At 39.6% G+C, this 25,246-nt stretch overlaps 1 protein-coding gene across 5 annotated transcripts in view; it reads right to left on the bottom strand.

The window, feature by feature from the left end:
* The window catches only part of PDGFD (platelet derived growth factor D), a 138,422-nt gene that overhangs the window by 6,448 nt on the left and 106,728 nt on the right, over positions 1-25,246 (bottom strand). For all 5 annotated transcript variants that reach the window (XM_041487342.1, XM_041487343.1, XM_041487345.1 and 2 more), the window contains 3 exons: positions 23,713-23,772; positions 18,230-18,431; positions 7,745-7,959 (listed from right to left, as the gene is read on the bottom strand). In XM_041487342.1, coding sequence (XP_041343276.1) covers positions 7,745-7,959; positions 18,230-18,431; positions 23,713-23,772 — 477 coding nt within the window. The remainder of the gene's footprint in view (positions 1-7,744; positions 7,960-18,229; positions 18,432-23,712; positions 23,773-25,246) is intronic.

Raw genomic sequence — 25,246 nt, 5'->3', positions numbered from 1 at the left:
TACTGAATTAATGAGAACAGTTCAAATAAATTCTGTTGAGGACATTTAATGACTCATTTTTTCATGGGATCAGGAGCTGCAAGAAAATATGGATATGACAGGTCTAGAATGCTCAAAGGGCTTTTTTTTTTAAGGGTGAAAAGGAACAACCTTGTAGTTTTCAAATTAAAGGATCAGTGTCTGTCACCTCTCATCAAATTGCAGTGCCTCAGACGCAGATCACTGCCTCACAAAGAGCATGCAACTACAGCCATGTCCCTCTCATCAAACACTGAGTAAATTATGGTCATCAAACTATTAGAATAATTAAAATTAAATCAAGACAGATTATTCTGCTTTGGAGCTGGATTTGGTGCTTACAGGTGATACAAAAAAAAAGTGCAGCAAGGAATTTTCTGTGCAGATATCCCCACAGGATCACACCAATATGCTGGATGGCATTCTACTTTGTAGATGTGCCTGAGCATCTGAGAAGTTTCAAGGTAAGATGACTGTAGCCTCCACATAACTTTCTTTGGGGGTGGTGATGTTGGAAATATAAAGAAAATGCTCACACGTGTTTTCCTGCCAGCAATCTTGCTCATTGATCATGTATTGAATTTGGATGCCAGTTTCTGAAAGCCTGTTTAAATGAGATCAAAGCCATGACAAAAAAACAGGATCTGGAAGCTGAAGGCAGAAAAACTTCAAGTGGAATCAGGGCACACATGTTTAAGTCAGACCCATGCACCACTTGGACAGCCCTCCAGGGAACTGGGGCGTTTCCAGCCTGTTTGAGGGCTGCCTTTCCAGGAGGTGTATGGTACCAGTTTGGGTTGTGCTTTGGGGGCAGCAGGTGCTCTCCTGTTGCCTGTGGAGCACAGAAAGTCAGGGCTGATGGCCCCTATCATCTCAGCAGGTCTGTAAGAACACTTAAGAACTCTTAGCACTTCAGGGTCTGGGGCTAAGAACAGCAGAGTGGCAGTGACTGCCAGGAAAAGGACCCAGCTGGAGAGAACTTGTTCACTCGGATCCATGGATGGCATGTCTCCAGTAGAACTGCAGAGCATGATTCACCTGGAACACCCACCTCTGGCAGGGCTACCTCTGGGGACTAGGAAAGGAGCCCAAAGCTTGGACTCACAGTGTTAGATGGGTAGAGCCAGATGAGGTGAACCATCCCTTCAGCATTTGCTGATGGTCCTGGCCAGGTATCACTGACCCTTGAGGTCAGGCAACATTTAGCCATGACAGTCCATGATGGCTGATTTCTGTTTTATCAAAAAGCAAACAGGGATAGCAAACCCAGTCAAAACTTAAAAAAGAAAAAAAATAAAATTCCTCACAGGCTGAGGAATTTGACTTATCATTTACTTATTCGTAACAACAGTAACATGTTTTTTTTAAATTCTTGACCAGTATTTTAAGCACCAACAGAAAAACAAGGCCTCACTCAAAAATCGGCTTTTTTTTTTTCTTTCTGATTAGCTTAAGAAGCCTACAGAAAATCGATAATATGACTATGGCTTATCCACTATCTAATTAGCTTCATATTCTTGTGACAGAGGATGGTGAGCAACTCTGGATGCTATTTTAGATAGTGAAATTTGTACTTTGCAGAACTTATTTTAAAATTCTGCTATGCAGCATTATCTAATCTCCTTCTGCACATCTAAAAATAACACCATTCTAGCATAAAAACCAAATTATATTTGTCTGAGATTCATGAAAGAGGAAGCATCAAAAGTGCAAAACAGTCAACATAGATCCAACTTCTGATAGACAGAAAAAAATCTTACTCTGCAATTTTTGAAAGTTATCTAATCCAAAGGTCACACATGGTTTAGCTGTGCTCTGAGTATAAGAAGCCAAGTATTATGGGAATGTGGTTCATAATGTAGCACAAGGACCTTTACTCTAGTAGGAACATAGCCTAAACCAATGACATAGACCCAAAGATATATGCTTTCTTACCAGAGATAATTACAGGGTATTGGGAACAAGAAAAATGAGTTGGCTTGCTGATCAGTGGTAGCAAGCAAAGTAAGGGATTATTAAATATAGATGGGATTATTGTTTCTTGTTTTTTTTATTTGTATGCATAAGAAATACCTGCTTTTAATACAACAAACATGGAAAAAATGAATTGGCTTAAAACTCAAGCACCTGAAGCACTCACTAAAGCTATGATGTTTTTGACATATGGGACATCAACAAGACCCTCACTTATTCTGATCTTGTCAGGAATTATGTGTGCATTATGCTACAGCTGTTGTTTTCTCACTGATCAGACACAGGTGTTCCTCCTTCACAAACTGCCTCTGTCCTGACATGTCACAGGATGTCTCACTTCACTTCCAGATGTCAACCAAAAAACTTCATTTTTCATCTAGCTAAAAATGAATCTTTTTCTCTCACTGCACTTCTGTGCACTCTCTGCTCATCCCGTGACCGAGCAGTCATTTCTGACTCATTTTGTTTCCTTGTACTTGCTTTCCAAATAAATCCCATTGCTGCTTCTTGTACAATATTCCATGAATTAACTCTTTTGTCAGGCTAATTCTATGCCTTTATTACCATAACAACCTTTTATCTCCTTTAAACATGTACTATCAACTCTAGGACATACAGCAATCAGCCCATATTCCTTGCACACTGCTTTGATGATTCTAGCTCTTTTTAATCCCTTAGCAAATTCCCTTTGTTGTGTCAGCAGCATTTTTTGACCACTTATCTTATCTTTCCCTGTGTAAGGATAGGCTGAGAATTATTGTCCTTTCTCTCAAGTGCCTCCTTAAGGTTTGCTTCCCATTTCTGTGAAAAACGAAAGAAGAAAAGAAAAAAGCCCCAAAAGCATCAAATTGTATTAGTTACATTTCTTAACTCCACTGCAGTAAGTTTGTCTTACTGAAGTTCTGCTTTTTAATTCTCTATTGTGCTCCCATGTTCTCGTCTCCCCTGTAATATTCCCTCTGCCTTGTTTTCCCTTTGCAATGTTGGGTTCAGTTGAAGCTGCTTTTATGCCCTAGAAACTTGTGCCAAGATACAGTGTTGTGTGCTCTGGGGTACCTACTGCCTCTCTCAAGGGAACCAAAGGTTATGAAATTGCCACCCTAATACTAACCAAAACCTTTTCTCTGAGAATCAACTGAATGTACATCCTGTGAAGGCACCAGACAAGCTGCAGTCAACATCGAACTTGAATTGAGGCATAATTCTTCAAAAAGGAGTGGGGGAAGAAGCACCTTATAGACAGTTGACAACACATCAGGCTTTACAGGAGAGACAAATAAGTAGGTAAATCGCAATCAGCTAGCACCATTTTTATTTTTTCCTTGTATGTCCCTTAGTTGTGCAGCTCAGCACTGTGTTTGCAGAGGTTTACACATTCTGACAAATTCTGGTTGCTACCTTAAGAGCACATATTCCCCAGGGAAACGCACTTCACATCTCATCAGGTACAGCAATGAGATGGGGAAACTGATTTCTTGTTTCTCTGAGATATGTGCATGCTGGCTGGATAGTACAGCCCCAGCTGATCTGAGTCCTGGCCTGAGTTCCCCTACACCTGCTCTGAGCTGAGTAATCTCCAGGTTTAGAGCCTGTGCCTCTTTAAAGAGAAACTCCAGGCATTTTTAAGGAAATGAACTGTAGTGGGAAACACATTTTTATATCAGGTCCGCTTTATAAAGTAGGCTGAGCTTTGATTAAGGTGTGCTGCATCCACTTCCATGTATTGCTTTGTCTTTCCCTTGCACAGAGCATTGCAACATAACTCAGTATCACTCATGGCAGACTATGCCTGAGAGATGTTTGCAGACACTGCCAGGACTTGGCCTGTTTGGTTTGAAGGGTTCGTGACACTATGTGGTAAGTCATGAGTATTTGTCCAGAGTATTTGCTCTGCTCCAAAGCAAACCCAGAAGCCATGGAAAACCACAGAGCATCACAAGACTCCTGCAAGGAAAAAAAAATAACCCACCAATAAAACTATCTGTTTACCCAAGTTATGACCCCATTCATTTCTAAAAAACTGCTGAGTATTTTGGTAAAGTCATGGCAAACTTCCAGGCTATAAAGAAGACCAAAGATCTCATGATTGACATCTCCCAGGGCAATAAGGAAAAAGCTACCCCTTACTGTGGCCATCTCATGTTCTCATTTTCCCTGCTTTTGCATCACTTCCTACAGTCAGACATGATAGAAAAGAGCTGTACATTCCATTCAGGGAACTGGAGCAGCACTCTCAGCTTGGGAAAATTAAAGGCTCCACATGACAGCTATTAGTCCTGAGAGGCTAGGCCAGGAGAGAGTGCTCAGTGATTACAGTGGGAGGCTTTGAACAGGAACTGAGAGGGAACTAAAAAGCATTAAGTGCATAAGGAGAAGATAACCTTGAAATTTCTCTGGACTAGAAGCCTCTCTTTCAAGAAACGCCCTGGACTTTAAGGTCCCCACAGCTGCCAACATGCAGCTACTCCAGCACTTGCCACAAAGCCAAAAAGGAGCCTATCGCTTCTGGAAAATTTGCCTGTCTTGCACAGAAATACTAGGTAGCTCAGAAATGCCAGGGAATTTTTAAATGATCTCCAGAGACATTTTTACCTTTGAGGACAAGCATATCCATGTGCAGGACACAAAGCTCTTGCAGGTTCAGGAGCTCAGCAGATGAAACTCCAGGATAGAAGTTAGGGAAAATCAGTCTGACAAGAGAAGGGGTCTGGGGTCTGCAGGACTCAGTTTCAGCTACTTCAAACACTTTCTTTGTTCCACCACCTAATATTTCCTTCTGGTGTCTTCTGTAAATCAAATTAACTGAGACTTGTGTTTGAATCTGGCCTATGTTCTCCTGCAGCAGAAGGCTGAACTTTTTAACCAAATTAATGGTGCTGGGGATTTCATAAAGTGTGAAGCTCCATCCTTCGTTATGCAAGTAAAGGCTCTTTGGATAAGGTTAGTGGGTTTCAAATTGGCTTTTAAATGAGTAAACTGGCTCTATGGTTCTAAAACTGGCATGTGCCTTTTCCACCTGGTATTTAAGGAAAATTAAAGTGTCAAAGGAGAATAAGAATAAAACTGATTAACTGTGTGTGGCTAATAATAATAATAAAGTGGAAAACATTTTGGACTAAAATTAATGGACACATCTTTAGTATGTCATACAAGAATTTATCTGCATGACTTCCATTCATGTTAATGGGAGACACTTGGCTAAATATCTGCTCAGTGAGCTGTTAATTCATCCCTAAGGGATAAAATTTAAATTTCAACTTACAAAGGCCATTTAATGTTAAAGATGAAACACTGTCTTGAATTCATATTCAAGACAGTGTTTCAGACATTGAATTTGGAGTAGAAATTAGTAGGAAAATAAATTAGCAGTGATATATTTGAGTGAATGTTGAATTTCCTGAATTTAGTGATTAATTTGGGGCAGTCATAATTCATGACATCCTGATGCTGAGCAATACCTGGCTTGTGCGATATTGTGGTATTCCAGCACTACCTATTTCAAAACACCTGAAAAAGTAAGTGCTTTACAACATACTTATAATCAGCATTTTTCTTTCTAGCTACTGTCAACAGTTGACTTAATTTCTGATACAGCTGTAACACAGGATTCCTAATTATATTTGACTTCTAGTTCTTTCAGAAATCTTCTGAATTATGCACAACTCATATTTAAGTGTTGAAATTCCATACCGATTTACTTTGGAAAAAAAAACCCAATTCCTTTTTATAATTTTAATTTAGCTCCCTTCCAGTCTCTCTCTTGTTCTTTTCTTAACAAAAAGATTACTTAGGAAGGTCTAATCTTCCTTTAGCTACTATTCATTATTTTCTATCTTTCTCTGTGTCCTCTCTTTAGATTTTTTTTTCCTAAATGAAATGATCGAAAACTTTTGAGCCACTTTCCTTAAATATGTTTTTGATCTGTATCTTCCCCTACATCTCTCATGATGTATGCTTGCTGCTTCTCTTTATTTTTTCTAGTCCTGACTTTCTTTTTAAGCACCAATGGTCAAGTCCCCCACCAATTTATCCAGACCACAATATGTACTGTGTTACTACCCCTTCACCTCCATTCCTGAAGAAGACTGTCACTTGTCTTTTTCTTATCACTGCACTAAACTGTTTTCCTGAAGCTCTTCACAGGGATTCATTGTTTGACCTTTAGCCCAATTTCCACCCCTCATTTCTTCCTCCTCCCCTCACACACCCAGTATTATATGAATAAATAGTTGAGATCACTCATCCTAATGCTTGCTGCTTTTCTAACCTGCATTTATAAGCAGTTACAAAGACCTTCTGAAATTCCTCACAGCCTTCTCTGCTGTTCAAGTATGTTATCTCCTGTGCCACCTGTCATTTTTGCCACCTCTCTGTTCAACTCCTCCAGACTGAACACACATGAAATAATAATCTTTGTACTGGGGGCACCCTCAGATAGCCCTTTCCCATTTAGAAAATTGCTTGTCTCTTCCACCTCGTTGCTTTTTATCTCTTAACCAGCTTCTAATCCATGTCTGATCTTGTCTGGCTGACTGTTTGCTCTCTGCAGGAGGTGCCAGTCCTGTTAGCATTCTTGTGCAATATTGTGGTGCTGTGCTAATGAATAAGTATTTATTCATATATAAGGCATTCTGTGTTAATTTTATCAGCTCACAGTCATCTAGATGCTTTATATTATTAATTTCTTTTTCCAATTAACTTTTCTACCACTGCGATAAGGCTTTCTGCTCTGTAATTACTAGGGTCATCCCCTGCATCTTGTTTAAAATTAGAGAAAATATTAACTATTCTCCAGTCCTAGCATGTGGAGTATGCTGTATTCTGCAGTTATGTGTGAGAAGATATCTCTTACCTTTGAAAAGAGTAACCACACTGCTCTGGCCTTCAATTGCAGCCCCAGGGTCTCTCAAGATAATGCCTTAATGTTATGAACCTACATCGCATCCAGGTTTGAAGTTCATAAAGTTCATTTTCACTTGGGCCTTAAGCCAAGTGGTAAATCATACTCTTACAAGAGATATGTGTCAGAAGTCAGAAGCTGGCATGGCATACAGCTACCCTACCTTCCAACAACTGGAAGGCAACTACCAAGTAAATTTCCTACATATGCTCACTTTAGGGAACACTGCTCATGTCTTGATCTGAAAATACTGTGTAAGTGGAAAGAATACAAAATGCTCTTTCATTGTGTTATTCCTCTCTAGACGCATCCTGAATGGATTAAAATAATGGGCATTGTTCCTATGCAAAAATTTTGCCTTCCTGAAAAATTGCTGAGTGAGGAAAAAAATGCTAAGGCTGAATGATTCAGCTGCCTTCTATAAGTAATAAATCTGGAAGGGAACAGAGTTTACTAGGGACTTAATTGCAATTTCCAAGTGTGAGCATAAGTTTAAAGCAAGAGGAAATGACATCAAATATCTTAAGGAACCCATGTCTCTGTGTTATTAAAAAGAGTATTTCCAGTGGTATATACATTTGCTTTGTATTAGTCCTTGACTGGGAAAAATCAGTCCAACATAAGGCTCATTCTTGAAACAAAGTTCATTAGGATGCTGTGGTGGCATCTACTCAGAGGTGGCCAAAGTTCTCTCCAACTTCTAAGTTAACTTACACATAAATACTGCCAACATCCCTTTCTCTCACACACATAGTCTCTTAACAAGCAGCACACACAGCTCTGAGAAAAGACTTCAGAATCCATGGAAGCAAAAAATACCCAAAAGAAGTAACAAAGAAAGAATGAAAATACCTCATGATACTTTTTCACTGTTTTCCCTGACACGCAGGTGCAGGATTTCCAGTTTGGAGTCCCACAGCCACAGTTTCCGCCACAGCGCTGGACAAGGAGGCAGCGGGGGAAGAAAACGACATTTGTCAGCTTCAGCTCCTCCCTTAAATTGACAGAGTAGTTTCTTGGAGTGCAGCTGTAACGCTTCACATCATCATTCAACCTGTCCAGGTCAACTGCAATGCAAAAGAAGTTTTATTAGTGAGGTTAGTGTGGGACATTCCTCTGGTTGATGCTGCTCCCCGAGCAGTCAATAACACAGAGTGATGGGGTGCAGGTTGAAAAATATGTGAACTATAGGAGTGATTTCCAAACAAATAAACATAAACCTACCAATTTTAAATCATTACAGGTGGCCATCCAGCCTGTCATCCTTCTCCCACTGACTGCCACAGCACAGATCACACCAACTACAAAGGTGCAGGGAAGGTTTGCAGTAAAATACTGGCCTGAAAGCTGAAGACTGGTCATTTTATTTGCTTTGTCACTCCACACTGGATCCTTGGGCAAGAGATTCCACCTCTGCCAATCTCTTCCCTCCTCTGTTTATACCTGGCTTACTTAGATGCTAAGATCTATTTTTTTTATTATGGGCAAAAACAAGGCCCTTCCTGTGGTCACTAGAGAAACATTTTTGGGGAGTGATTCATCCCTTCCTTGGCAAGAGCATTTAGGAGAGCATTCTTCCTCAAGTTGCTTGTCTATACTGTTTATGAACAGAATTTAGATAATTCATTTTTAGATGGGAGAGAAACCAATCTAAGCAGCATTAATTTAATCTGGTAAATGTCACTATAATAGGCATACAAATAAATACAATGAAAATTAATAGGCCCATTGAATGCCAGTAGTTGGTTTATGTTTAAATGCCTAGTATGTGAGATCTGTCATATAAACAAGTGGTAAAGCCAGCCATAAAATGAACTTATAGACTATCAAATGTGAGTTTAAATGCTGTTTCTAGCTTTAGCTTGTAAAGCTAAAACAAAACCAAAACCCGCTACCCGCTTTTATAAATATATTTTCCACAACTGTGAAACAGACCAAAGTAACAAATTTAATGAGTTCTATTTCTATGGAAATAAATTTATTTTTCCTTCCTTTTCTGTCCTCTTTCCTTTAGGATTCTGTCCACCAACTAAGTGTTCAAAGCTCAGTAATTCATTCAGGAGTGGGTGGCATGTGAACTTGTGTTGAGTTCGACTCCAAACAGTATTTGCTAACAGAAGCATCAACAAGAAAACAGGGATGGCCCAAATGAGAACTGAGGTAACAGTCTAGAGTTTGTGAACATATCAGATTTTCAGGGCATGTTCAAAAGATAACATAACCTCTGGTTCTGAGAACATTTATGCTTGTGCTTTAATACAAATATGTGAAAACTTACAACAAAGACACTTCAGCCTTTCTGTGACTCAGGCCTTGTCAACATCATTAAGTTAATCGTAGAAAAAGCTGTTGATTTGTAAACATCATGCACCTTTACATTCTAACCTGGAGATAATCACAAGGCTGATAGCAAAGAGACAAGGGTACATAAATATCAGAAGTGCTATTATAGAAAATCGTAGCAGATTCACTTTCCTGACAAAGTGCTATCTCAGTCAATGGGAATTTAGCAGATAAATTGCTATTTTACAGCAATTATGATACATTCCCCCATGAAATCTCAGTGGTTCTTTCCAGAGAGCTAGCATCTCTCCAGAAGAGGTATAGATCATCCTCCTTCTATAAGCACAAAGTCAATGGGACTGGTGGTATACTCATGCACTGAGAGAAAAATACTTGCCAGGACTGGCAAGTCCAGGGTATATTGATTTCTTTGTTTTAACAGATGATATTTTCTTCTCCACTGTCATCCTTCAAAGCCCCCTCTTCTCACTGCAGGCTTTCAGGCCAATTCTTTCCACAAGAAAGTGTTTCCCACACCTCTAAACATTCTCACCAGGACCTTTGCCATCAGCTTTGCTAAGTGGTAAAGCAAAGCAGTAGCTGGCTACTATTCACTTCAGCCAACTGATGTGAAGGAGAAATCTACTAAAGGAAGAAGAGGCCTGAAAATTTGCTCCCTTCACCACTAATGAGATTGCTTGAGGGGAAAACCTGGATCATCTACACTGACACTGCAGCAGTCCAGGGGAATATCTATGACATACTCAGATAAGCAGAAAGGTCTTATTTTAGTGATGTTGAAAACAAAAATTATTCTCAAGCAGAGAAGAAAAGCTAAATAAACAATTTAAGAGACACAGAAGTCATCCTCCATTAAAATTCATTTGGAAGTGAACACCTACATTCTTTTTCACTCTGTTCAACAGAACTGCAGCGCTTGGTGGGAAAAAGGTGGGCATGCGGAGTACTCAGTGAACAATGTATCTCATACTCTGGTAGCACCACACTGACACACAAGAGCAGTTCCCAATGCCTAATTAAATTCTAAACTCTAGACCACAGGTTATTGCTCCCCAACAAAAGAGCACATTTTATTCTAAAGAACTCTCTCTGCTGAAAGCTTCAATATGCATTTTTTCCTGTCTTTGGATTGTTTTACTGTCTGGAGCTAGTCCATTTCCTCATCCATATAGGAATGTGATTTTACAGTACAGTCAGTTTCATGCATCACTTCACTGCTGTGACTAAAATGTAACTGAGCCTTGGTGTGATTGGTGTGAAATCCAGCTGCTTTACTTATCAAGGACTGAAACTACTGGAGTCCTTAATTTAAAACTAGAACGAAAAGGTTCTTTAGACTGGATGAAAATAATTCCTAAGTATTATTGCAGAATGTCTGCATCAGAGACAGCTTAAAAGTAAGGCAAACATAAAAGAGATGCACTGGAGCACTAAACTGGATACTTGGGGCCCAATGTTTACCCCCTCCTTCCCTTAAATCCTCTGATTAAAACCATCCTCATTTCACACAGCTTTATGGCATGTGTTTACCTTGAAGCATTCACCAAAACATTCTATGATTCTATGATCTTAATCAGAGGTAGGCACTGAAATCAGAGATGGCAGCTAATGCCATGTTTTATTCTGAAAAAGGGAGGCCTTAAAGACTGAGGAGAAAACCGCTGCTGCTGATCACTGATTAATTTTAAAAAGACAGGTGGTCTGTTAGGGTTTCTTTTAACACTTTGCTTCAAGTTCACACATGGTTTTAACATCATTTTTTTTGTGTATCAGTCACAGAGCAGAGCTAAGGTGTAAGAGATGGTAGCCACCTTGCCATGGCATTCCTATACTGCATGTCAAAGCCATCTACAAGCAAGGCAAGGAGGATTTGGGCAGCTACAGACTGGTCAGCCTATGATAAAATTAAGGGGCAAATCCTTCTTGGAAGCAATGCCCAGACACATGACAGACAAGGGGGTGACTGGGAACACCCAGAACAGATTTAACAAGACCAACCTCAGAGCTGGCTATGACAAGACATCTGTCTTGCTGGATGAGGTGAAAGCAGCAGAGGCATCTGCTGATTTTTGAAAGTGATCCATAGCACCCTTGCAGCCAGATATCTGAGATGCAATGGAATAGGTGGACTACAAATTCAGTAGATAAGTGGAATATTTGAGAGACTTGATGAAAATGGTCAGCAATTCCAAGTACAACTGGCAGCTGGTTAATATTTGTGTTCCCCACAGGGTAATGCTGGGGTCAATACTGCTAAAGATCTGCAGGTAAACTAGAGGCACTGTAAAAGCCATCAAAGACATTCAGAGCAGTGCTGTATGTGACTGAAGCTATGGTGTGGCTGAACTTGAGTTGGAAAATTCACAAATAAGCTGGAGAGGGACTTTTTACAAGGGCAAGTAGTGATAGGACAAGGGGACATTATTTCATACTGAAAAAAGGTAGGTTTAGATTAGATATTAGGAAGAAATTCTTTAATGTGATGCTGGTGAGACACTGGAAAAGGTTATCCAGAGAGGCTGTGGATGCCCCATCCCTGTAAGTGTTCTAGGTTGGATGGGTTTTGAGCAACCTGGTCAGGTGAAAGAAGTCTCTGTCCTCAGCAAGGACAATGGAACTGGATGATCTCTAAGGTCCCTTCCAATCCAAACCATTCAGTGTTTCTATGATCTCAACAATGTAACAAAGAACATTTGGATTACAAAAATAATGCTATCCTCACAATTATATGGCAATAACAAATGAAATATAATTTCCCAGTCTCATCTTCCACTGGTTAAATCATCTAAATGCTCTGACACTGATGAAATAATTCTTCTCCATACCAAATTTTGACCAAATACTGTGGCCTTTAGACTTCAACACATATGGCTGATGGTTTTGACTGTTCCACTGTGCATGCTTAATAATATCACAATAAAAAATTTGTTAAATATACCTGGAAACTTGGGAGCTATCTAAATCCTTCTCATGGGAGCTAAGAAGATCTTGGCATTTGCATTTACTGCAGAATCACAGCACCAATATAAACCTCCTCAATACAGCAGCCATTATTTTAGAGGAATGAGAGATCAAGATTTCAGTAGGATTATAGCTGTTTTTATGGAACAAAGGGCAAAATATATAGGCCTATTATGGACTGGCAAACCAATTACCAGCTGTGGTACAGGTCAAGTAGCAAAAGCAGGCCAAACTATTGGACACCGCTTCACTGAAATCAATGAAAAAGAGCAGCTTATTCCAGTGATAAATAACATGCTATAAGTTTCAATAGCATTTTAAAAAAGGGTTTAATAAGAAAATCTTTCACTGCAGTGACCAACAATTACATCGTGGAACATGCGAGGGAAAATCTCATTTGTCACAGAGAGGGAAGGTAGGAATGCAGATCTAAATTAGATTGTGAAATGAAGGAATGTGTGCAGTTTGCATGCAACAGACAACTTGGCTCCTAACTGAAGAAGGGTGGGAGAAATATTCTCGTTTAGAGGTACAGGGAATACTTTAAATTATCAGCAATTTAAGAAGGTATTCCATGTACTTGGAATATTCAAATTTGCCATGAGAAGGAGCATTCAGCATTTTTGATGCCTGCACTCCCTGTCTGGTGCACTGAAACTTGCTGGCAGCCGTCCCAGAATCTTACAAAGAAGAGTGCATGGACGTTTGCAGTAATTTATTGGCCACTGCTTGCAAGCCTCCGAGAAATAACATTAAAATTTTAACTTGTTGCTAGACCATTTTAAGTAACGACAATTAAAAACTATTGTTAAGGACATGGTGAAACTTGCCTGATCTTGGGAACTGATTTGGCAATGAACAGCAGAAACGTTCTGTGAAGACCCATGGTCTGAGCTCACTATTCCCCTTCCGGAGAGCAGTGTGGCTATGCCAGCGTTTATTTATTTAACTTGTAAAGCTGTCACTGGAGACAGATGCTATTGCAAGAATGTCCCACCTGATTAATTTCCTCTCATAGCCAAAGGCTTCTTGTGTATTATTTCTAAAAATGAAAATGAGCTTAGAGGAAGGGGTAGCCTTTCTAATTACCAGAATGCATCTATCTACACGTGCTCCTGCTTCCAAGGTTTATTTATGGGAAAACAAAACAAAACACTCCATTCCTTTCTAAAGACAACACCTTTCCTTGGGTAAACAGACCCATGACATTTGGATTTAATTCTATGATGAGAAACAGTGACCTTGTTCTTTTTCCTTTCTTTCTTCATTTGTACAGAAACCATTTCACAGGTGGAGGTCTTTTTTAAATTAAAAATCCTTATTCAATGGGAGGTAAAAAATCAGAGACAAACAAAACATAACATAAATGCAAACAAGTATGTGGGAAAAGTTAAATAATGTTTAATTGATGGATGGAACTGCTTGCAACGGTATCTCCTAGAAGCTCTTCTAATGCTATTAGCCAGATAAATTCATGCTTTCAGAAATTTAAACTAGGATGAAGATGCTTCCTTGAAACATGTCTGAACTCTCCTCATGACTCTCTAGAAGAACAGAAACCTGTTTGTGAAGAAGTTCAACATACTTGTGAAGCATGGATGTTTACTTCTTCCCCTGTGTTCTTGCCATGAACAGTATTAAATAGCCCAAGAGCCAGTGGTATCTTTCTGGAGATGCTTAATATTTGTAATAACCTGACACTGAGATCATCAATATATTACAGCAATGTAAAAGGAATTATTTTAAAATATATATGGTATGACCTGCTTTTTTTTCTAAGAGTCTAGAATGAACATAAAGCTTAATATTCTTACTTTCAGTGTTTCTAAAATGCAGAAATTGGTAGCAAACCTTTATATTTCCAGCTGCAGAGGTTATTAGAAATAACTATCATATCTTCATACAGGTGTGCACCATAGTTTATAGCTTACACAAGGCCTCTCATTTCAGTATTGTGAAAATCTGAATGTATCTTCTTTCTTTTCCGTCCTGTTCTGCCAGTCTGGATTGCATTGTGATTTTATAGTCAGCTTTCACTGGACTGGTTAACAGCAAATCTTGCTGAACATATAGAGAATTAAATTTCAAACTTCATGTGGCTATTAGTGAGACACATTTCATGCCAATATCTCACTTCAATGTTAAGAAATGCAATAGCAATTTCAACAGAAATGCAATTTTTATTTCAGTAGAAAGAAATGCACTTAATAGAATTGCATCAGTATTGTAGAGGTGTGAGATCAGACTGAATGGAGTTACCATAAATATGTATTTAATCCACACACTCTTCAACTTTCAGGTACTTGCAAGAGATATCCAGGAAGAGACTGATCTGTATATGCACATATTAATGTGCACAAATAAAAAAAAAATCATAGAATCCTTTGGCCTGGAAAAGACCTTCAAACATCAAAAATACAACCATAAATCAAGCACTGCCATAATCATCTCTAAACCATATCCCCATATGCCACATCCACACACCTTTTGAACATTTCTTGGGATGGTGACTCCACCGCTTTCCCTGGGCAATCCATTCCAATGCCTGATGACCGTTTCTGTGAAATTCATTTCCTTAATATCCAATCTAAACCTCCCCTGTTGCAACTTCAGCCCATTTCCTCTTGTCATGTCATTTGTAGCCTGGGAGAGGAGACCAATCCCAATTCAGCTGCACCCTCCTGTCAGGCAGCTGCAGAGAGTGATGAGGTTCCCCTGAGCCTCCTTTTCTCCAGGCTGAACACCCCCAGCTCCCTCAGCTGCTCCTCACAGCACTTGTGCTCCAGACCCTTCCCCAGCTCCGTTGCCCTTCCCTGGACACGCTCCAGCCCCTCAATGTCTTTCCTGCAGTGAGGGGCCCAGAGCTGAGCACAGGATTGGAGCTGTGGCCTCAGCAGTGCTGAGTACAGGGGGACGGTCACTGCCCTGCTCCTGCTGCCACACCAGGGCTGATCCAGGCCAGGGTGCCATCGGCCTTCTTGGCCACCTGGGCACACACTGGATCATGTTCAGCTGCTCCTGATCAGCACACCTTTTTCACTGGGCAGCTTTCCAGCTCCTGTCCCCAGCCTGTAGCACTGCCTGGGGCTGCTGTGACCCAAGGGCAGGATGCAGAACTTGGCCCTGCTGAGCCTCATACAGTTTGCATCAATGCAGCAATGATGGGAGGAAGCAAGAATAGAGCCGGAGACTACTTTTAAAGAACAAAAGGTTCTGGACTCAAATTTTAACATATGAAAACCTATGTAAATGCTGACAACTAGATATTGAGTTTTCGTTGTTTTTTTGTTTTTGTTCAGAGAGTGGTTCCAGAGAGATCGAGCAGCCTCCATGCTAGGAGATATTAAACACTTGACTTGACATGGTCATGAGCAACCTTCTATTGATGGCCCTGCCTTGAGGAGGGGCATTTCAGTTCTTGAGGAGTCTTCCCACTTCATCTATTCCCTGATTCTGTGAGTTTCAGTTATGATAAAATACTGAGTTCTTATTTGCTTGACCTTGATAGCTGTAAATTATGAAGTGGCGAATTAAGAAAACATATAATTTAAGTATCATTTATCACCCATCCCTGTTATCAGAATTAGTATTCAGCAACACTGCCTCTCTTAGCTCAATTTTGTGCCAGAGTTTGGTATGGGTAGAAGGTTGGAATAGGAGTGAAATTATTAGTGATTAATTTATACCATTTACATGGTGTGATCTGAAAATGCTGTGAAAGATAGGCAGAGATTACATCAAATTGTTCTTACCTGCCTCAGGGCTGTTCTAACTTAGCATAAAAAAATAAAACCCAAGCTGTAAGCTGAAACAGATAGGTATCTGAAATAAATTATGATATAATCTACTGCTCTCTCTGCTGCAAGGTTACCCCAGTGCCTATAAACATTCCTCAGAGATCCACTCTGTCTGTGTTTAAAAGCCACCAAACATTTCTAATTTAAGGATTTGTTAAAACTATTCATTATTCCTCAGATCCTCCAAGAACAAGCCTTTAATCTTGTCAGAAGTTTATGACTAAATAAAAATTCTTAACTGAAATTTTTAAAAGATTTCACTGTGGTGAGGTACTTTAGCCCAGAGAACTGCTAACAGACAGGGAATTTGGCCTTTAGTTTGAAAACAAAAGGAAAACTGTTATAAAACCTTTTTTCTTTTTCCTGTAACCAAACCACCACCAACAAAAATCCTATTAAAATAAATCAAGTATTAAAACTGTAACTGGAAAAATGTTATGCATCTGAATTTTCTGAGCACTATCAGATCAGTTTGATACCTGCAGCCTGCATAATTAGCATCAATAAAGCATCAAATGCTATTTTATATTTATGTGGTTATTTAAATATATGGGATACTGAGCCAAACAGGATCTGAGAATGAAACGATATCTGGAGAATAGAACCAGTATAAGATACAGGATTATAATCAGCTCCTGTTAAAAACAGAACAGACCCTTTATTTCTTTTTTAGACATATCTACTGGAGACAAATCCAGCCTGGATGAATAAGGGACACAGAGATCATGTTCCACACACCCACAGAGAGATCAAAACACTCTTGAAAGTCATGCAGTGACACATAGGTGTAGTTTCTCCCCAACAATGGCTGTGGTGGTTGCCTGAAATTTTTGATGTGCCAAAAGGGAGCAAAGTAAAGGGGTTCACTTTTTGCTGGATGGGTGCTCAGGACTTTATCACAGATTCCTTTGAAGTGCTGAGCGCAGAAACAAAGAAAACCAACCTATCCTGGAAATTTTACACCAGTACTGTGTCTACTAATACACTGTATGTGCCTGAGGTTATTCTCCTGCTCCAAGGACAACAACCACAGGACAGCCCATGTTACTACCATTCTCCAAGTCAGGGTGGGCACATGAATGGCAGGTGGCCTCTGCCAGATCCTGGTTCATGCCCAGCAATGACCAGGCTCACAATTTAGCAATATGGTGATTGTATTTCAGGGCCTGGGAACACTTCTTGACACAGTTTTCCCTAATACGGATGCAGTCTGTATATTCCTTTTAAGAGCAAAGCCTCATAATTTGACAACAAGTTACAAACACAGAACTACAACTCCCTCTCCCTCCTTAGAACATGGTTAATGTATGGGGGGATGGGATCTGAGATGTAAATAAATGGTAGATTGCACAGAATTGGAACTGTGATTTGGGAATTATAATTTTAAAGTTACAAATAAGAATGCATGTGATCACACAACTTGAAAATAAATGACAACATGAGAAATATAAAATTCTTAACTCCAGATCTGCTGCGAAAACTACAGTGACTGTCATCCTGAAGAATCCTAACAGACCTCCTACATCTGTACTGCACATGAAGGGCAATTTTGTCAGGCCCTTGAGTGCATGGTTACCCCAGAGCACAACTGTGACTTCCCAGTAGTGTTTCTTTATCATTATGGCTTTGTACTGCCAGCTAAACACCCCTTTGCTTTACCATTTGGTGGATGATTTGAACTAACAGAAGGAAACAAGAAACATAACGCAGAAATGTGTGCTTTGCTCAATTACAGACAAAGATGTTAAGCCATAATAATGTTCCCTGCCAACATAATGAAAAACAGTGAAATGCTCACATCCTAAAAAAACCAGCTGCACATACAGGTGCCTGCACCAGATGCTTCCCTAAGCACAATGTGATAAAAGTGATTATTCCTCACTCAACAGAGAACAGTCCCTAAGCAGGGTATTTAAAGAAGGATGATAACACAGGTAATTAGCAGCCCCATGCTTCAGATACAAAGCAATGATTAAGAGGATAATGCTTAGAAACCATCTGTCTTTACATGTGGACCTGTGTTTTTATTTGTGAATTTACCATAAAAAAGGGCAGTTTTCAGCCTGATTTCTCAAGTGAGATCCTACCTGGAAACTGATTAAGGATTGAATGACACACCCCTGGTTTTAATAGGTGGTACCTTGCCATGTGACTCCAACAGGAATATGAGTGCCAGAATGTAATACCTGACTGATGGACTTTCCTATGAGGAGTGAAGGAATATCCTGTCCTTTTCCCAAAGTATGCGTAAGTATGTCCCAAAGTCTCTTCCTACCTTTGGACTTCCTGTCATGGTAGCTCCTGCCTCGATAATGGTGCCCACTGTCTGTGTACAGATTCTCAAGGTCTTCTTGCCAGGAGTCCGGGTTGAAGTGCTTGAGCAGATCCTCCACCGTGTCAAAGGCGGCAATGGTCTGATCCAGGGCTTCCGCCGTGAGCGTAGGGTCAGTCACTGATGGAGAGGGATAGGATACCCCCTAAGAGTGACATACATCTCAGTGCACTTGGAATGAATTACAGCACCACTTTAAACAACTGAAAACAGTTATTGACAAGCTTGTTTCATTATTGAGTGAAACAGTTACTTCGGGCCATCTTTTCAAGTCTTTGGGCCAGGACTTTCTTATACCTGTGTTTTCTTTTTGTAAGAAGACATACCAAGAAATTCCCAAGTAAATCCCAGAGGATATGCAGGGAGCAAAAGTACTGCCACTGGTGGACTGTCAGTATTCACATGCAGTCCTCAAAGGGAATGATGGTTTGCATATATACAAAGATGCAATGAAACCATCTTTTGATGGCCATGGCCACAGAAATGGAGATGGCAGTCCTGCTGCTTATTTCACATGAGGCAGATCAGAAACCACATCAGAGAAGTCCACTAGACTATCTTTCTCTGGTCGATTTGGACAACAACTTTGGCATGGTTAGAGACTTGGAAAAATGACCCTTTATTACCCAAAATTAAATGTATCACAAAACAACGACGAATTGACATTGAAATGACATTTTACTAAAAATACAACTTACTAAACAAACAGAAAAAACATGATATTTGGATCTTGGAGATGTTGGTGGGTGAGAGTCTGGACATGGTCTGGCAATGTGCTTGCAGCCAGGAAAGCCAATGGTGTCCTGGGCTGCGTCCAATGCAGCGTGGGCAGCAGGGCCAGAGGGGGATTCTACCCCTCTGCTCTGCTGAGACCCCACCTGCAGGGCTGCATCCAGCACAGGGAGGACATGGACCTGTTGGAGCGAGTGCAGAGGAAGGACACCAAGATGAACAGCGGGACAGAGAAAAGACTAGGAGAATTGGAATTGTTCAGCCTAGAAAAAAAAAGGCATCAGGGTGACCTAACTGTGATCTGAAGGGTGCCTACAAGAAAGACAAAAAGCTTTTTACAAGAGCAGGTAGTGATGAGACAAGGTGAAACAGCTTTAAAAAGAAAGAAGGCAGGTCTGGATTAGATTTGAGGAAGAAATTCTTTACTGTGAGGGTGGGTGAGACACTGGAACAGATTTCTGGAAAGAGTCTGTGGATGCCCCACCTCTGACAGTGTTCACAGTCAGGATGGAGAGGGATGTGAGCAGCCTGGTCCAGTGAAAGGCATCCCTGCTCACTGCAAGGGGACTGAAACTAGGTGATCTCTAAGGAACCTTCCAAGCCTAGACATTCTATAATTCTATGATCTCAGCAAAGCAACAATGAATATTTGGATGACTAACATAGTAGTATCCTCTCAATTATATCACAACACCAAATGGAATAATTATTTTCCACCAGTAAGGACCAAGTACCATTCTCTGAGTGTTCCCACTGAACTTCTGGCACAATTTGACTTTGACAGATTGATTGCGGCATTTTCAGTTTTATTGGAGAGAACTTGAAACTTTGTTAAAATTCTTAATTTAGAATCACAATATTCACTATCCTGATATCACTTTTTCCCCTATCCAAGCACAAGGCCAAATAGTGTGTAAAGTATGTACAAGAAAAACTATTAATACAGATCTCTTACTTTCCAAAGGACCACAATAAATTTTTTCCAAAACCAGGCATAGTATAGCACACAAATTGTTTGGTCTTGTAAGTTGAAACGTTGGAGAGAAACCCCTAGAAATCTAAATTGTTTCATGAAAACTCAGCTCTGAAGTAATGCAGCAGAAATTTGCCAGTTAAAATTAATGGCTTCCCAAAATATTTGTTTTGCCTCATCTCCCAAGTAAATGCATATGTTAAACTATTAATCTTTGTGATTAACTTCACTCAGTTGGGTCATAATGGGAGGGTCAACTCATTTGAGTAAATTCACTCACTTGTTTGCAGGATTGTGTCTTTCAATTCCTCCTATAATGGTTTTAAAGTGTGTATATATATATATATCTATCTATCTTTTAAAATGAAACACTTGTCTTCAATGGTAGGCTATATCACAGAACTAACAACTCTACATTTTCCTGCATGTTTGCTGAAAATATGGACAGTGCTAATCATTAAAAATCAGGAAGAGAAGAAACAGCAAACATAACAATAGTGCAGTCAAGAAAGCGTACTGCACTTTACAGCTCATCACCAACAGCCCGAGAAGTTTCAGTGGGCCCACTTGTGATTGCAGTGCCTTTCTAGTGCAGTGCCAAGACACAGTGCAGAGGTCTGTAAAAATTCATGACCCCTTAAAAAGGAAGGCAAATCTTGAAGCCTCTCTCCTGACTTCAACATAGCTGGGAATAGAGAATGTCGGAGAGGCGGAAGTCCCAGCAGTGGAAAAGCTCACACCAGCAAAGTGAACAACACAGCACTGGTATCTAAAGCAGGAGAGACTGTGCTGCAGCCAGCATCATGCAGTGTGCTAACACAGGGGCTTGGGTTACAAAAGGAAAAGGCACCTAAATGCTGCTTTCTTACTGAGGAGAGCTTGCTGGAGCTCATGGCAGTCCAGTAGGGAAAGATCAGCCCCTGACTGCCTTTAAAAAGTGTGAGAGATGCTCCAAGGATGCTAAAGAAACAAAAGCATAAAAATCAGGCCACAAGTGTGTGGTTTACTCAGTACAGGAGGTTTTTTCCCACATGTTCAACTGCACGTTTCATTACAGAAGTGAAGGACAAACTCCGAATATGCAGGGCATTTCAAACTCATACAGGCAGCTGGGATTCCCCATTTTCTTTTCAAATAAAAGTTCCTACTCAAGACATTTGTGCAGCCTCGTTCAAACACAGAAGAAAGCTTAACTTTTTCTCAGTGACAGCCAAATCAAGAGGAATTATTTCAACAGCTGAGATAGCCTCCTGGCAGCAACATCATGTGACAGGCCCAAAAGCAACTTCAAAGCTGCCAACCCAACTGCCTCTCTTTTGTCCTGCCAAGAATGAGGCACTGGCTTTGGGAGAGTTTGTGCTTGTCATAATCTGACTTCTGAGATCACATCCAAAGAGGGGGCAAGAGGAAACATAAGAAGCAATGAGGAGCAAAGATCTTCCACATTATGTATCTCCTTTGCACTTCTGAAAAGCACTGAGTACATTTTTAATTTACTGGAACACAAAGGTATCTTTTTTTGGTATGTGCTCTTGCCCTTAATTTCTGTTCATTCATTCTTTTCACTTTCCTATCTCTACTGTGAGCCTGACAGACAATTCAGTGTGCCTCACAGTTTTTTGTTGGTCATAAAATAATGATATATTACATATAATAAAAGGTGTTTAATAATATAATACATATAATAAATATAATACATATAATAAAAGGTGTATAATAAGGTTAACCTTATAAGGAGTTCAATTTTGTTTCCTTTTTTTTTTCCCTGGGTTTGCCATGATGGGTTAAGGGTAGAAGGGTTTTTTTTAACTTTCTGAGAAAAAACTCAAACAAAAAACCAAACCAAAATATAACTCTGTAATACGACCTCAGACATGGAAGAAAGAATTTGCTCACTCTAAAATTCTTATTCTGAGAGTTGTAATGTGTCTATATCATAAAATGAGTCTTTGGGTTACTTGTGGGATTGAGAGAAGAATCTCAGACCTGCCATGCTATCTGAGCATCAGCAGAATTGTATGCCATCTTGTCCAATACTGACTCACAGGTCTGAGTTTGTCCTTCTACCTCTCAAGACCATAACAAAATCCCTGAATCTTTCTCTGCTGAAGAACTTGGATGTCCTCAGACATTTTCCTTGGTGCTTTTGTGAAAAATTGCTCAATCTCCCTGCCTTATTTTCTCTAAGGATTAAAAAGGACTTGTGGGTGCAATGTGCTGGAGAAAGTAATAGATAGGGAATGACAGGGGAAAACCAATGAAACCAAGGTTCTGCTTCTGGTTTAGCTGTAGATTTCCATGTGACCTTGGGCATCAGCTTGCTACCTGTAATATTTGAATTTCCTTAGCTCCAACACATTAAAAACAATTTTTAAGGACAAAAAAAATAGAAGCAAAAAGATGAACTTGTTTTTTCAAAATGAAAAGGATACAGGGTTATTGTTTGGTATACTGTGCATTTTATGACATTAAGGATGATAGCTAACATGGCGTTTACCATAGGCTTAGTCTCATTTACATAGGTACCTGATGAGGGAGCCCTAGGCTTACTTTTTCAAACATCAGCCTACCACATTTTTAAACAAAATATTCCATTACATTTTTTTTTCCCATGCCCACATTAGAACGAAAAATGGATTTGTGTCTTTTAATAAACCTGTTCTAGCATCTCCTGCTTGGCACATCCAGTAGATCTCAGCCCTGCTAACATCACTCCTCGAGACTTTCAGCACAGTTGGTTCCAGGCAATTAGTGAATCGTATCATGAAGGGCAAGAGTCATTTGCAAATTCAAGAGTAAACACAAGCAAGATTGGCTTAACATCTTCTAATTTCGGCAGCACAGAGTTTTCTCTATACTTGCTGCCTTGATTGGACCCTGATCAGTAGAATTAACCCATATTTTATTTACTGCTCCTTCACTAGCTACTCCTGGCAGCTACTGTAACAAAGGTGCTGTCACTAAGCTCTCTTCTATGAATGCCTCAGACATTGGTCTCAAGCCTGCTTTAAGCATTTACCCTCATCTCATGTGTTTTAAGAGGAGTTAACAAGAACCATGACGTGGTGTGGAGCAGGCAGCAAAGCACACAGAAGAGGGCTGCCCATATTATGAATTCTCATGCTACTGTGCCATTCCCCAGCACTGGGAAATGGCAGAGAGGGCAGATTTTTTGCCAACAAGACAAATCAAATGTAATGAAGTGAAAATTAATTTTTTTACTAGATTATTTGGGTTTTTTTTTCTTTCTTGATTTTTCTCCCAAGTTGCAATCCACTGCTGAATATGGAGTAACTGTATCTGACTTCAGATATAATATTTCATTGGAAATGCTTAAAGAAAAATTCTCAGTATTGACAATGAAATGCCAGATCCATTTTCGTGCCAGCCTGCTTTACGTATGGTCTTCCATGCAAGTCAAGACATTCAATGATAAAAAATTTAGGTTTGTATCTGGTATTTTCATACTGGCAGGATGAGTTCGAGAGCAAGAAATGTTTCCCAATGGCTGTCTCATGTGTTTACAACAGCAAAGGGCATATCCTGAATTGTTTATCCCTAAAAACATACTGTTTGAGTCCAGTATCAGTTGGATAAATTCTTTATTCATCCTCTTTCAAAGGTGAACACATGGTTTCTCTGTGCAGATGCCATTATATTGAGCTGGATTCAAGCCACCCTATCAATCCATCGATGGGCAAAACAGTGAGAAATTACTTACTGAGACAGAGCTTGTGACTGACTCCCAGTTGGTTTCTGAGGCTGCATGCTGGAAATCATCCTAAGGGGAAGAACACACCGGAAAAATCACCATTAGGGCAATATTCTGAATTAACTATAAAATCTAAAAAATGTTTCAGCATTCAACATCTGTCACTTTTTTTAACCCTTTTTAATGCAAAAGTCCCTCGCTATGTGTCACTCCTCAATAAAGCTACTTCCATTCAGGTTGTCCCCTTTTCAATGTTTATAAACTCCTTGTGAGATTGCTTGGACAAGAATGGGTGAATATTATTATTGTTATTGTTATTATCATTATCATCATCATCATCAAACACAATAACAGTAATAATAGTACCAATCTGATATATGCTGCTTTGCATAGCAGGACCTAATCTGGTCAAGGACATTACATTCATCTGCCAACATAAATATTTAACAACATCTCTGTATGTCTACAACCAGATTATTAATGCAGTTGCCAAACAGATCTGTTGGAAAGAATGTGAACATGCTAATTCCCTGGTACTACTTAGCCAAGGTGAAAAGCAGGATAATCTAATCCATCTCAAAAGCAGTCCTAACATGACTGTACTGCTTTTGATACTTGTGCTGAACAGTACATGATCATCGCTGCACTATGTTTTGTTACATCAAAAAACCCAGCCACAGTACATTCCCATTAACAGTGCCATTGGACAGAATCTCTGGGCATTTATGATTAATTTGAGCAAGGGGTGGGATTCATATCATCTACCTTTGGACAACTATGAAGCCAACATCTAAGCTAGTTAGTCTTGTTTTCATTTACAATAAACTAAACCTGGCATTTCTGGGGTGCAAATCATCTGATCTGTTTTAGAAGCTTTACTTGGGATGACAGTGCACCCTGAAACTGCATTTTTGTCTTCATTGTTTCTATAAAGGAAACCTGGGAGGCTGATCTTAGAAACAGATGTCAAAACTGTAGATATTGACATGTGATCACCTAAATCCCAATCCACTTGTATGACCAGTGATGAGCAATCACTACTTAAATAATGAAGAAGCCATTTCTTTAATCTTTTGGCAGCTTTACTAATTTCCAACTGGAATAACTAAACTGTGAAAAATGGAAAAAAAAGGCAGCATTACAGAATGGTTATTAAACACACACATGCAGCGAATAGCTAATGATCGGCATGAATAAGCAGGTAAGGAAAGCAGACTGAAGTGACAGCATACCAAGGTTTTAATTTCTAATAATAGAATTTATAATTAAAAGGTTTAAGGAAGATGGATCAATGCCTTTGCTGACAATTTCATACTGACTCAGTATCTGATCAGCTTTTTTTTAAGCTGGCAACTGAAAGGGGAAATGGAAAGGAAACCGCACAGCTGATGCTTGCTAGACTTGATCCTGTATTGGACCATACATATATATATATATATATATATGTATATATATATATGCATATATTAAATTATTTCTTAGGAATGGAAAACAGAAAATTGATCTCATAATTTCCTAATTCACCAATAAAATGTTCCTTTAC

The sequence above is a fragment of the Pyrgilauda ruficollis genome, unplaced genomic scaffold (genome assembly GCF_017590135.1).
Source record: "Pyrgilauda ruficollis isolate IOZ18807 unplaced genomic scaffold, ASM1759013v1 scaffold8, whole genome shotgun sequence".
Lineage (NCBI taxonomy): Eukaryota > Metazoa > Chordata > Aves > Passeriformes > Passeridae > Pyrgilauda > Pyrgilauda ruficollis.
This window is presented reverse-complemented; position numbering and strand designations above follow the sequence as displayed.